The sequence below is a fragment of the Lagopus leucura genome, unplaced genomic scaffold (assembly GCF_019238085.1).
Source record: "Lagopus leucura isolate 7727_CA_CO unplaced genomic scaffold, USGS_WTPT01 Super-Scaffold_774, whole genome shotgun sequence".
Lineage (NCBI taxonomy): Eukaryota > Metazoa > Chordata > Aves > Galliformes > Phasianidae > Lagopus > Lagopus leucura.
Window position 1 is genome coordinate 1,047,342 of NW_024962258.1, and position 16,457 is coordinate 1,063,798.

General features: G+C 37.0%; 1 protein-coding gene across 3 annotated transcripts in view; it reads right to left on the minus strand.

Moving 5' to 3' along the window:
* The window catches only part of FER (FER tyrosine kinase), a 172,529-nt gene that overhangs the window by 68,969 nt on the left and 87,103 nt on the right, over positions 1 to 16,457 (minus strand). For all 3 annotated transcript variants that reach the window (XM_042864894.1, XM_042864896.1, XM_042864897.1), the window contains one exon: positions 14,363 to 14,485. In XM_042864894.1, the coding sequence (XP_042720828.1) occupies positions 14,363 to 14,485 (123 nt within the window). The remainder of the gene's footprint in view (positions 1 to 14,362; positions 14,486 to 16,457) is intronic.

Consider the following 16,457-nt stretch of genomic DNA (forward strand, 5'->3'; position numbering starts at 1 on the left):
GTAACAAGTGCAGAACACTGCACAATCTGTGTACAGCGATTTCTGAACAACATTTCTGTAGAATAAATCTTAAGATAATCTTAAAAGAAGATGAACAGTTTTACGAATGTTTCTTTCATCTTCTCGACTTGATTTTGTTAAAAATTAAAAATGCTTTGTTCACTAAAGTCTGTAAAATTTGTCAGGTATTTTTTGCTGATTGGATTCCTTATTCAGAAGTTGTTATATTTTGAACAACTAGAAAAGGCCATCAAAGTGCATTTGCCTTCACCAGTAAAGCTCAAATTTAAGATAACAACTGGGAAATAAAGCTCTAAAGAAAATAAATACATAAATGACTACTTGATGCGTTAACATAAAACTTTTTAACTTTGAAATAAATAATGCTAAAGCCAATAAGTTATAAAGTCAAATATTAATGTCTTTTTAACCTCTTAATTCTCAATGTTCCATATTTCACTGAATGACTTTTGGAAAACTGACAACATGGCATTACAAACACTTCTTTATAAAGTAAAAATCCAATGCATAATCCTTCAGAGAAATAATTAAACAAAAAGGCACCATGAGCTGCAATCAACTGATCTGGCAAAAGATTTGTTATTATAGTAACATATTAATCACTACCCACATTTCTCTTTTAGGAAAACCTTCTGTTTTTTATTATATCAGCATGGGCTATTAATTACACTGAGTATCTTCACTGAGTATCTTGCTTCAAAAAAATTATTTGTCAGCATATGCAAACAGTAGTGCCTTGCTTGTTTCAAAGGCACTACTACTACAATAAATGAATATTCATATGAATGATAAGTAAATTAGTTTCCTACTTACTAGAGTTTTCTGTGATCAGGAGTCTTTAGTTACTTCTGTAGATACACAGACTCTGTCTTAAGATAGAGACTAATTGCATAAGCCATTCCTGTGGCTACCTAACTGAAAAGGTAGCAGGTATAGCTGCAGCAGACACTCCGACAATCCCTTCTCATTCTAATTGATATCTCTTCAAAACTGTTCTTTCACTACTCATTAGGCACCATCTGGACCAACCAGAAAAACAGACAGCTAAACAAAACAATACAGCCCTTGGCACATCACACTCCTTCTGACTGCAATCATCACTCATTTTCTTTTTTAACTTCTGTGTACACGTAATAGATTCTGACACCAGTAATACTATCCACACGATCCGGGAAAAATTAGCAAAAGATATGTATTGTAAAACAATTAACAGAACAGAACCTGTAACCCAGAACTTCTAAGTCAATTCCCCTCATCTGCTAAGTTTTTCTGTTATGTTCCTCTCTCCCAGTTTCTGCTCTCTCTTGGGTTCATCGAAAACTTAAAGGAACAGAAAAACACCTCCAAAGAATATGGAGAGAAATTTTTATAGTAGGAAATATTAAAACACAAATATTAAACCCATTAAAACAATTTTCACCTTGTGAATGTTAATATTGAGCTTCTGAGTGAAAAGACAGCAGTTCTGTACTAAACTCATAGAATCACAGAATGGTTTGGGTTGAAACAAACCTCCAAGATCATTTAGTTCCTACCCCCTTGCCATGAGCAGGGTTGCCACCTAATGGATCTGCCTGCTGCCTGGGGCCCCCATCCAACCTGGCCTTGAACATCTTTAGGGACTGGGCATCTGCAGCTCTGGGCAGCTGTGACAGTGCCTCACCAGCATCCGGATAAAGGATTTCTTTGTAACATCTAACCTAAATCTTCTCTCTTTCAGTTGAAAGCCATTCCTCCCCATCCTGCCTCTATCAGATCATGTAAAAAGTCAGTCTCCTTGCTGTTTAATAGTTTCCCTTCAAGTACTGTGAGACCATAATGACGTCTCCCAGTGCTTTCTCTTCTCCAGCCCAAACAACCCCAGCTCACTCAGCCTTTCTTCCTTATAGGAGATGTGCTACTCTTCCAGATCCACTCCAACAGCTCCACGTCCTTCTTGTGCTGCAGTCTCCCAACTTTTATCATCAAGCTCATCTATGAATGCAAGTCTGAAACTGGTCCCTCTGTATCAGCACTTGTCAAGTTGAAGAAAACATTTTGTAGCATTAAAAACGTAAGTTAGAGCTTAAAACTTTATCTAGTATCTTTCAGCACCTGCTAAGTGACTTAACCCCTGCTCATTCTACCAACCTGCACCAAGGCTGTTTCATCAGCACAGACAGATAGAAAGAAACTAAGAGAGACATTGTAATCTGTATCATGCCAGCATATAAATCTGGCATTAGAAAATTTTTAAAAATAATCTAATTTGCAAGTAAGATAAATATTCAATTAATTGTTTTGAAATAGCGTCATTGATTCAAATAATTATCTCTAAACTTATAAACAGAACTGCAAAGCAGACAGCCACAAGGACTACTGCTTCTACTGCAGGTATATTATCTCACTAATTCTGCTCAAACTGTGCTGAATTAAATATGGTATTGTCCTGTATTTTTGGACAGCTGCCAATAATTACTCTACAAATGAATCGTGTGCAAAACAAAAAACCCAACAAACCAGGTGATATAAAATAAAATAGCAGCAAAGCAGGAAATACAAGATAAACTTTAATACAGGTATGGATGAAAAGTTACTAAAGACTACCAGTGTGAGTCATAAAAAAATCTCATTTCAATAGAGTTGTTTCTAAAACAAAGAGAACAAATTAACTAGGTTTTCATACTTAACCATAAGCTACTCTGAATGAGAGAGAAGGTCAGAACACACGAGACTATTACTGCCATTACTATTTCTAGCTATCCTGGCTCCAGCTGGGATAGGGTTAATTTTCTTCCAAGCAGTTGGTATGATGCTGTATTCTGAATTTAGGATGAGAAAAACGTTGATAACACACTGTCAGTTCAGTTTTTTTGCACAACACTACCTGCACAGAGCCAAGGATTTTTCAGCTTCTCATACTGCCCTAACAGCAAAGGGGATGGGAAGCATGAGGAGCTGTGAAGGGCCAGAACCAGGACAGATGACCTAAACTGATCAAAAGGGGATATTCCATATCATATGACATCACACAGAATTATAAAACTGGGGCCAGCTGGCTGCAAGAGGCTGCTGTCTTAGGGACTGTCTGGGTATTGGTCAGTTCACAATGCTGAGGAATTGCGTTGCGCATCACTTGCTTTGTGTATTTTTTCCTTTTTCATCCCAACCCCCATTACCTACTTTCCTTGCCTATTAGATTGTCATCACTCTTTTTCCCCCTAATTCTCTTGCATCTTCCACAGAGGGTGGAGTGACCAAAGGGCTCTGTGCTACTGCACTGCCTCCTGGGTTAAACCACAACACCTGCAAAAGGAGCCTATTATGATGTAACCTTGCAAATCGACCATAAATCACACTTTAAATCACACTTTACCTAGTGCTTGTTTATGCTTTTTTTGTTTTATTGCTAATTTTTGACTGGAGTATTTGAAAGCAATTCAGACAAATCTGTTAGAAAAATTAGTGCTTCGACATACGATTGGTATCTTCACCATGTACCTTACTTCCAAAAAGAGTTATTTAAGAAACACAGACATTATTATTTTTCTTTTCCTCACAGGTCCTCTGGCATCCAAACCTACCAGTAAAATTTCAAGATAAACACGAAAGAAGCAGAAACTAAATTATATGAATACCATACTTTATTAAGTGACTTAGCTTAGCTCAGAAAGAGCTTCACTGCCTTGTGGGAGATAACCATTTATTGGATACAAAGAGCTATCCAGCAAAAGAATGTGTCTGAGATACTGTTTGGAAGAGTACTAGGGAAATGACAAAGTACCTAAAGTACAGAAAGGAACCACTTCAAGGTGGAAATTTATTAAGAAAGTGAAAAGCGAGCAAGAATCCCACTGAAACTACTCTGGATAGTGCAAGTTCCCTAAGCAGGCAAAAGGGGTCCTTGTTCCCCAGCCCACATCTAGAATCTGGCTGAGAAAAGCATTCTCACCTTTGGAAGCCACAAAGTCACATCCTTTTTGTTCAGCATTACCATCTACCTTTTAGCTACAAATCAGTCTGAGCGCTACTGCAGTGAGGTCTGGCTTTTCCCTAGGGAGCAGGGAGACAGGAGGCCCTGGGGACTGAACAGGACAGTGGCCTCATCATCAAGCACACATTCAACTGCCTCCAGCATGGCACCAGGGTAGGACACCCTCAAATTCAGATAATCCAAGTTTGCTGTGATGCAAGGGCACTATCAAGTTGGTAAATTAGACTGTGGGTAGAGGTTAGGATGAAGGCCAGGCATCATCACAGGGTCTGGCACAGCCACAGACCTGCTGGGCAGGTTCCCAGTGACAAGGGAAGGCCAGGGCCAGCCCAAAAGTCATCTCAATGCAGGGTTCAGTTCCAGACATGAGGGGACATAGTCTGGCAGAGACAGAACTGTGAGGGGCTAGAGCGGGGCTGAGAAATGAAGCCGCATTTTGAAGCAGCTCCACTGCATGAGATCTCAACCCCTGAGACAGCGGCGAATTGGGCAGCACTCAGCTGCACCAACATAAGGTACAGGCCTGTGCCCTGGTCAGGAGAAGGTTGCTGTCAGGACTCCAATGTCAGCCTTGATGCTGCTGACCCCTCCAGACATTTGGGTATTGGCTTACTATGCACATGTACTTAAGGTTTCTATGAATATCACCTACTAAGCACTTTTTCCAGACTTTGAGTCTATCCAGGATATTTGGTTTCTCGGTTGCACTTATGATGATAAGTTTCATGCCTGGAGTAAAAAGTAAGCAATCACATAAAATTCCTTTATTCAGGAAAGATACAGGTACTGGAATGGTGTGCAAAGCTACTACGGCCACAGTATCAACAGTTGATAGTCCTTGTACAACACACAATACTATTTTCTCTTTTCTAAGTTATGAGACTAAAATGCTATTAGTATTTTCCTAAATTCTTCCAAGACAGATCCATATCCAAGTCTGAGGCAATATTTTCCTTCTATGTATCTTCCATCATTAACAGAAACCACATCAAGGAAACCATGAATTATTATATCAGAAAGGTTTACTTGTTAGCTACAGTAAATTTTAACAGCTCTCAATAAAATGAAAAATGTAACCCAGAATAAATATTTAGTGTTACAGTTCTCCAGCATAATTTTTCTACAATTTTGGTAACAATTTCAATCATGAACAAGTCTAACATAGCACTTTTTCTAATTAGCAACCAGCAGTAATGCAATTAGGTTCAAAATGTTTTAAAAATAGACACTTTGGGAGCTACATATAAACTTGTGAATATCAGTTTAAACACCTGTTTTTGAAAATTGTAGCAGGAGAGTGAAAAGGGGAGAAAAAGAAACAGCCATCTATTTTTGTATTATGTTTCAGAGAACCATCAGGCAAAAACTCTTACATAGCAGACTCTCAAGTAAGATTTATAAGAGGAAACAGTCAATTCTGATCAATTTCCAACACAGGATGAATAAATTAGAGAAGTTCTATTTCATCACTGCTATTTACTTATCACCTGTTGCAGCATTATTTACCCAGACAAAAGAAAAACCCAGATACAAAAAAAAAAACCCTAGTAACAGTACATGTGGGTAGAGCCTACCAAGATCATTTCTCATTTCCACTTTAACAGCACTATTTTCTATGCTGCCTATCCCAGTAGATATATCAATTTCGTGAACTGTGTTTCAAGTTCTCCAGATTAATACAGAAATTCAGCAGGTAGCTAGCGAAGTGAAAAGTGAAAAGACCTTTCTAAGAACAAGCTAGTTTTAGAGGAGGGATTTTGAAAAAGCACACCAACATCTTTAGAACTGTTTCAGAATAAAGATTCATGAACTGTAAAATGTTACACAAATGTTTTGCTTTATCATCAGCAGTGTATTAAGCCATTTTAGAACATGCTGTTGAACTTAATATGAGCTGTAAGATAGAGAAATAGTGCAGATTTAACTTTCCTTCTCAAAGGTAAACCTATTTCATATGACTTGATATTTTTCATTAAACAAGACTATAAATTTCAACCTTTTTGCTAAATGAAATTCTGAACAGCCATGAACCAGCAAAAAAACCTGAGGATTTTAAAAGCTACTATGCAGCACATAAACTGCAGAAGTGACCTCAAATAACTGCATAGCTTTTCTGCGAGCTTGCTTTCTTGAAGGTCAGTAAAGAAAATGACTCCAGAAAACAATATAAAACACAACCAAACAAAAAAATCACAGATTTCTTTGCTTCTTTTGCAAGGGTGTGCAGTATTTTGCAGAGGTTATGTTCTCTTATTCACTGAATGACTAGAAAGGTACTGAGCACGTTTCAAGAAAAGTAGAGGAAATAAAGAAACATGACAGAAAAAGCTGAGAAGGATGACGAAAGAGATAGAACATGAAATCCTTAAGCACAGCATAAGGAAAGGAGAATTTATGTCAAAACCACTGTATTTCAAAAGCATTCAGGAAACTAATAACACTGATCCTTATTGAACATAGTAACTTAGCTCCTAAACTGAAGTACCCCAAGTCATACATGCCTCAAATACATGCATGTAGAAATTACCTGCCCTTTATGAGAAATACCCTCTAAAAGAACACCAGTACTCAGCTAAGTCATAAGAAAAGAAAACTGATAATGGAATTACTCATTTAAAAATTGCTTATCATTTGAAAAAGGAAAACGTGAAAGCTCAGTTGTTTTATGCATACAAGCAAAACATCACTTCAATTGTTAAAACAGGCTAAAATATTTTCACAGATGCACAAAGACAAGCAAACACATTTTTACTTCTTCCTCCCCACCCCAGCTACATATGAACTTCTTGAATTTCATGTATTTTTTTCACTGGGTTGAGAGACTACAGATGTGTACACAACTATCCATGATAGCAATACCTAAATTATTCCATTTTAACAACATCAACCTAAGCTCCAATTTATCATAAGAAACAACTTTAACGGCTGTAATGACAGAAAAGCACAGACATTCAGCACTCTTCTTAGTTGTAGGTAAATTACATTTTTCTTTATAAAGTACCTGCATGATGTCCAATACCAGGATGAAGCCATTTCTTCCAGAAAAAATAGTACCTTTTTAACAAATTAGCCTAAAAAATTCAATCAGAAACTATGTTAAGTTCCATGCTACCTCCTTTTCCAACAATCTCATGCTTTCCTGTATCACCTGGTCACATTAGTAAAAAATAAAATCTACAAGTCTTGCTCCATAATATGTATAACTTCAGCTGATTTGTAGAAACAAGCTATCATCCTTACTGAATTTTCCATCATCAAAAAGCAATACATTTCTCAGCCATCCTTTTGAGTTTCTAAATAAAGAGCTGTTTTGGAACTTCAAGAAATCATGAACTCTTAAAAGAGTTCTTTTACACAGTATAGACCTTCTGCTTTGAGTCACCTGTGCTAAAGTATGTATAAATGCAATGTGCCAATTATCTTTCTGTGAGGAAAAGAAAAATGTTGTGCAGACTTCTGCTGTGGTACCATTGCAGGAAAAGTGACAGCCAATCTCATGACCATTTTAAAATACAGAATATTTGACTTTTCATTCACTGATTGACAATAGAGGTCTGCTCTGTCCGATTCCTCTCCACATATCACTCCTTTTTAATACACTGATCTGCTTAAACTGGTGCAAGCAATCACAAGCTACTCCACAGCAACTCATTCTGCAGTGCTCTAATCCTACAGAGTTATCTAAGAGCACAGACACAGAGTCTTGGTCTCAATGCATTCTGTATTTGCAGTAATGAAAGCTTACATTTATGTAAGGTTTCAGAGTTCTCCATCATACCACAAAAATAGTACTGTAAATTCAGAATTCTTATTTCTATTGAAGTCAAACTGAATGCACTAGTGAAAAAGAAAATGTAAAATTAGAGGACTTCATGAAATTTGTTAGCTCACAATTAAACAAATAATTATTATAAGAGAGTTGAATTACAAATTTATGAAAGGAGAATCCATTAAAATTAGGATATTACTGCAGTAAAGAAAGTATTTTGTTATTGCAATCCTATCTAATTCTAATCAAACTTTATTATCGTGCCATATCAGTGATTCGTATAACATTTCTGATAAAGACTGAAAAGCTATGTTTAAAGCCCCAGTTTTTTTCAAGGTGTGGACAAAAGTCTGTGCATAAGGAATTACAGAATCACAGAATGGCTTGTGTCATAAGGGACACTAAAGATCGTCTAGCTCTAACCTACCCTCCACGCCCAGAGTTACCAACCACTACAACAAGTTGCCCAGGGCCCCAGCCACCTTGGCCTTCAACACTTCCAGGCATCTACAGCCTCTCTGGGCAACCTGTTCTAATGCCTTACCACCCTCTCTGTGAAAACCTTCACCTTGACAACTAATCTCAATCTTCTCTTTAGTAAAACTATTCCTCCATCCTATCACTATCAGACTACATAAAAAGTTTTGGAGGCCTCAAACTAGGATGCAGAACTCCAGATGGGGCCTTACAAGGCAGAGTAGACAGGCACAATCACCTCCTTTACCATGCTGGCCACTCTTTTACGCAGCCCAGGATACAGCCGCCCTTTTGGGCTGTGAGCATACACTGACTGTTCATGTACAGCTTTTCATCCACCATGACTCCTAAGTCTTTCTCCCCAGCACCACTCTCAAGTTCTACTCCCAGCCTGTACACATATCTGGGACTGCTCTGATGCTAGCACAGCATGCTGTACTTGGCCTTGTTCAACATGGGCCCACTTCAGAAGGGGGACTTTCTCCATCCTTAAATTTCATAATCTGGTTTAATGGCATGAGCAATCCTGCTGAGCGTGCACTTTGTCAATGACACAGATGGTGAGATCACAGTGCTGAAGAGCACAAGTGTCAAGTCAGACTGCTGGAGGGCACCACTCATCACTGGCATTCCCCCTGACATAGAGCCATTGACAACAAGCCTCTGGCTATGACCATCCAACCAATTATTTATCCAATAGTCAGCCTTCCAATCCCTATTTTCCTGATTTACTGGTAAGGATGTCATGCATGGTCGTGTCAAAGGCTTCAGACAAGTACATTTAGACAGAAATTTTTAAGAGATCCTTCAAACGTAATACTTTGTATGCCGAAAAGAATGTAATACACTCCTTGAAAACTGCTACTTTTTGTAGTCTTGAACATAAGCTGATCCCGATGGATAAGCAATTGGTTGAAAGGCCGCAGACAGAGGGTGGTGGTCAATGGCTCTATGTCCAGGTGGAGGCCGGTAACAAGTGGTGTCGCCCAAGGGTCTGTCTCGGGACCGGTGCTCTTTAACATCTTTATTAATGACATCGATGAGGGAATTGAGTGCACCCTCAGCAAGTTTGCTGACGACACCAAGCTGAGTGGTGCGGTTGATACGGTGGAAGGAAGGGATGCCATTCAGAGGGACCTCGACAGGCTGGAGGGCTGGGCTCGGGTGAACCTGATGAGGTTCAACACGGCAAAGTGCAAGGTTTTGCATTTGGGCCGGAAGAACCCCAGGCACCTGTACAGGCTGGGAGGAGCGGTCCTTGAGAGCAGCTCGGCAGAGAAGGACCTGGGGGTCCTGATGGATGAGAGACTGAATATGAGCCAGCAGTGCGCTCTGACAGCTCGAAAGGCAAATGGGATCCTGGGCTCCATCAGGAGAGGGGTGGCCAGCAGGGACAGGGAGGTGATTGTCCCTCTCTACTCGGCTCTTGTGAGGCCCCATCTGGAATACTGTGTCCAGGTGTGGATCCCTCAGTACAAGAAAGACATTGAGATTTTGGAAAGGGTCCAGAGGAGGGCGACTAAGATGATCAGGGGGCTGGAGCACCTCCCCTATGAGGACAGGCTGAGGGAGTTGGGCTTGTTCAGCCTGGAGAAGAGAAGGCTGCAGGGTGACCTCATTGCAGCCTATCAATACCTGAAGGGAACCTACACCCAGGAGGGGAGTAAACTCTTCAAAAGGGCTGATAAAGCAGGACTAGGGGAAATGGTTTTAAGTTGAAGGAGGGAAGATTTAGGTTGGATGTTAGGGGGAAGTTCTTTACAAGGAGAGTGGTTAGGCCCTGGAACGGGCTGCCCAGGGAGGTTGTGGATGCCCCGTCCTTGGACGTGTTTAAGGCCAGGTTGGACGGGGTCCTGGGCAACCTGATCTGAATGTGTATGTTTGGTGGCCCTGCTAGGCAGGGGGGTTGGAACTACATGATCCTTGGGGTCCCTTCCAACCCGGGTGATTCTGTGATTCTGTGATAAGCTAATGCTTATGCACTGTAAGAATGCTGGTTTCCAATTCTGCTCTAGAACTGAAAATGGAAAGATCTACTACAAAAATAATACTGAAACAGATACATTCTCTAAAGCAGAATTTTAATTTCACAGCCACGTAGAAAGTCTACATAAGTCTTTGATCACAACATACCTGGATATAAAACAATATTTGTTACTTTGTGTTTAGGGATTCCAATGTGTCACTGCTACTGCAACATTTTTAAAAGATTCTTCAAAAAAGCATTCCTCTAGCTGTTTAAGTTTCAAAGTACTTGAAATTACACATAAATTTGGTTTTAGTACTCTGCACAAAGCTGCTCTCTTTTTTCCTTTCTCATTAGGAAGCAATACTTTCAGATGTACAGGCTACCACTAAAGATGTATTCTTTTTATTATCAGAACTATTGCAGCCCCCTTTACTAAAAGCCTTATAATGAAATCTTGTAACACTTTGAATTCTGAAGAAATAACTCTAAAGTATCTCTAATACTAATATACTTAACTGTTACGAAATTTCAATAGCTGAAGACATGAGAGTTTTGCTACAAAAGAGCTGTTCTTAGATCTAGCAAACAAAGATGTTCCTCCCAGCAGGCAGCATTGATTACTCCAATTGTCTTCCTCTTCACCAACTTAACTCTTTCATGTCTCAAGATGAGTATTCCTAATTGAGCATTAGCATTATCTGTAATAAAATCAAAAGTCCACTACTGAGAGGGTACTGAAGCTTCTAAGAAGTCTGACTGAAAATGAGACTAGCAATTTTCCGTCATTCCTCCAGTTCAACCTTGAAGGACCATGAAACATGAGTTGCCTTCACCCAGGATATGCATACTGTCTGCAATACTGAACTTACTTTTGTAAACAGAGTAAAAGCAAACAAAATACCTGCAAAACCAATCAACACCATGGGAAACCCAAAATTGGGAAAATAAACTTTGGTTAATTTTGCACAGGTATTTTATGTATGTCAACTGAATGACAAAAGTACTGAAAAGCTGGAACACAGAGCACATAACTTGTTTAAGCTTTCAGTCTTTGAAAGCTGAGATCAAAACACTTAGATCTGAACCACAACTAAAACAGGTTTGGTGACCGAAGAATTGAGGTCATGTAAGATTTTTACCAGTGACTTTTATGAAAAGAATATCAGCACCTTTATCTTATCACATTTTTTCATAACTTCACATGTCTAACATACTAAAATTTTGCTACCAAGATTCAGACCCACATGGAATCCTCAAGTCATTTACAAACTTGTTAATCATTGGAACTGCTAAAATCAAATACACCTTTTATTTTTCTTTCACTTAACATTATTTACAGTTCATCATTTTTCCATGTGCCTGTTTGAGGCCATAACAAAGGCTTCTTCGTGACTCCAAATAGATCCAGAATTGAAAGCCACTAGCAACAAATGTACTGCCTAACCCATTTGACAAAGAAGTGGCATTCTGCTTTCCATGAGACTGGAATCTGAATTTACTGCAGGTCTAAAAACTAACTATTGACATTAATCAAACAGCAGCAGACCAGCAGAGTGAAACAACTGCTGAAGAGACCCTAAAACATAAGCATGGAAGGACAAGGGACTATTTCAGACCAGACCTCCTCAGTTTATGAAGACTGAGATCCCATCAGCAGTTGTGCATCTTACTATTCTGTTCCTTTTTAAAGGAGTAAAGTTCAAAACCTAAGATGTAATGGGCAGATTTGCTTCAGAAATGCATTTCTGATCTAAGCTAAGAAGTTAATGCAGATATATCCAAATAAAATTGGTAATTATGTCCTTGATAATTTTTTTTATTAAACATATGAGCATATCTGGAACTTCATACAGATTTCTTAAGCGAACAGAATGTATTTTAGGAAATTTAAATATTTAAAAACATGAGGTCAAGGACAGTAGAAAGTGAAAGCATGTTTTATATATTTAAAATAGCTTTTCTGCTAACAAAGTCCTTGGGTATGTACAGAGATTACTCTAGCACTCTTCAAATCAGTTATTTTATCAATAATACACTGAAGAACATAGAGTGCAATTTTCCAAAAGGTTATAAATAAATATAAGAGGCTTTTCCATAAAAAACAAAAATCACTTGCAGATATCATTTTAATGACAGTAGTTTTTTTAATTTAAATTCTATTATTATATATCATTAAAATTCCAAGCAGGCTGATTTGGTCTGCATGAAAATGGATGGAGGACAAGGCCTTTCGTAGCAATTAAGAGTGTTCCTTTCAAGGGCAATGTCACAGAAGGTGAACGCTAATTTCGCTAATAAGGTAAAGGAGGATAAATGACTGCGAGAAGAAAGGAGAGCAAAAACAAACTACATGGCAATTGTTTTTCTGTGAAGTTCTCCGTCATATTTAACTTTCATTTCCTAAACAGGTTATTACAGGGACAGCAATTTGCATTAAAAGATTAACAACTGCATGAAATGTCAAAGACTACTTTGCAGCTATAAGACAACAGGAGAAACAGACCTTGCAGATGTCAAATGAATTTTAAGGAAGAGATCAAAGATACTCCAACATTAATATGATGTGGAAAATAATCCCCACTAGCTGTCAGAGTACACATGCCATTTCTGAAATTAACTTATAATGTCTGCACTTTAAGTTACCTATTCATACAGACTATTTCTACTTGCATTTATACCTCAAAGGGCATGGGGTAAATTATAGTAACTGATATCTGGAAATGTATTTGGGATCATATTTCCTTAGCAGTGTATATAATAGAAAACTATACATGAATAAACTTGAAAAAATGTCAGGAATACAGAAGCTCCCTGCCTTCAAATTCAGCAACAGTCAATTAAGAAACAGTATTTTTCAGGCCTGCTTACCCTTAAAATAAATAAGTTATTGTTATTTAGTACGTAGTAACATAACATACGATTATTTTACATTTGCAAAAACAGAGCAGCTCTCACAGTATGTACATTGCAGAAACAGAAAAAACAGTTTTGTAAAAGTAATTATAAACGAAGATTTCATTTAGAGTTTTGCAGCCTTTTATTTTTAGCTTAAAGAGTTTATATAAGAAATATACTTATCTTCACATCAAAAATGAAGTCATAAGCTTTCTCAGATCCATCAATGAATTTAAGCAATATTTTACATTCAACAGTCATTTTGTAATCACCACATTTACTAAAAATATGTACTTAACAATTGCCATACTTCAAATTTGGAAGTATACATAATAAGTAAGCATAGAAAAATCACAAAAACCACATTAATTTTGAGAAAATGAATATGCTTTCATTTCTTAGGATTATTAAAGGTAAGGAATGGGGAGTTTGTATTAGGAAACTGAAAGAGAAATTGTTACACTTGAATTTTTGTAACACAGAATGTGATATACATTCTTCAGACTGGTCTGAGTTGTTTTTTGTTTTGTTTTGTTTTTAAATCAAGTGCAAAAGGTCTCCTCATAGTTCAAGATTTCTGTTAAAAACAGTTCACATATGCATGAAGTATCAATTGAGCAGATATTAAATTAAAAACTCTGGGGAAATGGCACAGACATTCTTTTAGGCTTCCTAAACAGTTGTATAGTTTAATAGTTCTGTCCCTTATCATTATACTATGATACTGATTAATAAGCTAATTTTGAATTTCAAATTTGCAATTATGCTATCAGGGTAATACTTGTTTCCACGCCTGTATCAATACCTTATATGAAATAGAGGGAAAACCATGAGGTAACACAAGTTCTCCAAACTCTGCTACAATTCTACCTCTTAAAAGAACACTGTTTACATTATTTTATTCAAGAAAAATTCCTTATTGCAACTTTATGGGAATTACTTGGCCAGCAGTAAAATTCTAAAAGGAAATGCAAAGCAGAGAAAGGAAAAGTACAAGGATATATTTTAAGAATGCTGACATATTTTAATGAACGCTGATATTCAATGTAGTAAAGATTTATTTTTAGTATGGAGTGTTATTTTATAGCAATGCAATACGTGGAGCACAGAAGGCTGAAGAAATCTCAGAAAAGAAAGTCACAGAACAATAAGCAAGAATGAAAAAAATCTTTCAAGCTGCATAGGAATTTGTTTTAGGTAACAGTATAAACCCTTCCTAGTCTTTTCAGTTAAAGAGTTCTTGAAATGCATGCATTACCTTCACAACAGGATTCAGCAGAACAACACCGGATTTCTTTGTAATAACTTGCTTTGTTGTATAATGATGTTCTATGAGCTGAGGAATAGTTGGAAATCCAGTTCCTTCAAAACGATATTGATTCTGTATGGAGGTAAAAGGAAATAATTGTTTCTCTGAAAGCAAAAATTACAAAAAAGCTTTTCAAAGCTTCCTTAAACGGTAACAAAACAACAAAACGTTCACGTTCACAAAGTTATATTTTTTGTCCGTACCTATTTAATAGCATTTCTACTATCATGAATTACATGGAATGATAAGACAACACATTAATAAATGCAAAACTACCAAATCACTCATTTGCAGTAAAAGAACAAAATAACTATTTACTCAAACTCTGAAGTTTAAAGAAAAGGGCGGCACTTGCATTTCCAGAGATGGGACTGTTTGAGGTACTTAACTATGACAGAGTGAAATATTATAAGCATGAAACACCACCAAATTCCTAAGCACCTAAAACTGTATAATATATATTTTATTTATAAATAACAGAAAATGAACTAAAACAAACATCTGAAAATAAAGTAGACAAGATATAAATAACTTTTTTTTTTTAACTCATCTTACAGCATTTACCATGTTTGATTCAACTAGTAGACTCTAGCATAAAGTTCAAGACTGAGGATCATGCTTTAATAATTAGTATTTATCAGAGGAGACTAGAGTAGTACGGATGTTAAAAACAAAGGCAAGTCACGCATATAATCAACAGAGAACATTTGGCCAAGACAAAATTCCTTCTGCTCAACTCCTCTATTTTTGTCACTTGATTTTAGCTACACGATCTACAAAACAGGAACAATTACATCTCTTAACATGTTAGAGATATGTAACATTGTCTTAGCAAATATAGCATTCTTTAAAACATTATGAGGAAAAAAGTAGTATCTTAACATCTTATCTTTGACCTTACATTTGACAGTAAGGAAAGTGTAAATAAGTGTTTATTTCATCCCTCGTGTCTTAAACTGTACATTATAGCTAAGTGTAAAAATAGATACTGGCTCAGTGAGCAAGTACACCAATTCCAGCTCCTTTCAAATAACCCCGTTTTCATTTCTGTTCTGATGATCTAAAAAACTTGGTGTTCTAAGAACTGGCTTAGCATAAGAATCAATACCGCTTTTATTCCCTCATTGCAGCCCGTCTTATACCTATCTGCTGTCATCTATGTAAAATCTTCAGGGCAAAGATTGCTGTTTTATTCCCTGCATTTTCACAGGATCCTGACCATTAGGATCACTATCAAAGACTTTAAGAACAGCACAGCCTCAAAACAGAAGAAATGGGAAAAAAAAAAAGAGCAGCCTTGAATGACTAAGATATGTCAGCACTGAATTTTGATGCTTAAAATTAAATGATGGAACTCATCTCACATATGCTTTTTTTTTTTTTTTTTTAAGATTTAGACTTAAAACAAGATAAAATGAGTTACGTAAAGAATATATATCCTGCATATATCCTAGTGCATTCTGCAGTCCCTGATTCAGAAAAATAACTGAATGAAAACCAAAACCCCCAGTGACCTGACCAGTCAGAAAACTGATTCCCCTTTGTTTGTACCAACGTATACAAAGCTTTTAAAGTCTTGAATTAAACTCCGACAACATGCCTACCAAAATGTCTAGGAGTCCATTTCTTCTTGTAGTATGACTAACAGTCCCACTAGTTCTAACTTCTTTTAAAGACTAAAAAGCTTTACTCTCATTTTAAAATTAGAGCCTTTTTTCCACAATTAATACAGAAAATTCATCCTATAAGAGTGCTTAAGGAGTTCTGCATTTCTTCAGAAGTTTTAGTTTTCATGATTGTCAACAAAATCTTCCCTAAATGCACTCCAAGACTAGATTAATGCAATACCTTGTTAATAAATGTATAAGCAGAATAATCTAGTGACATGATGATGTTTGGACTGTGACAAGCAATGCAACATTAAATAGTGTTACATTTCGAATATGATTCCTAAGAGGAAGCAATAAAGTTTGGAAATTGGAATTGGAGAAAATTGAAAAAAAAAAAAAAGACAGCTTTATTTATTTTTCATCTTATAGATAAG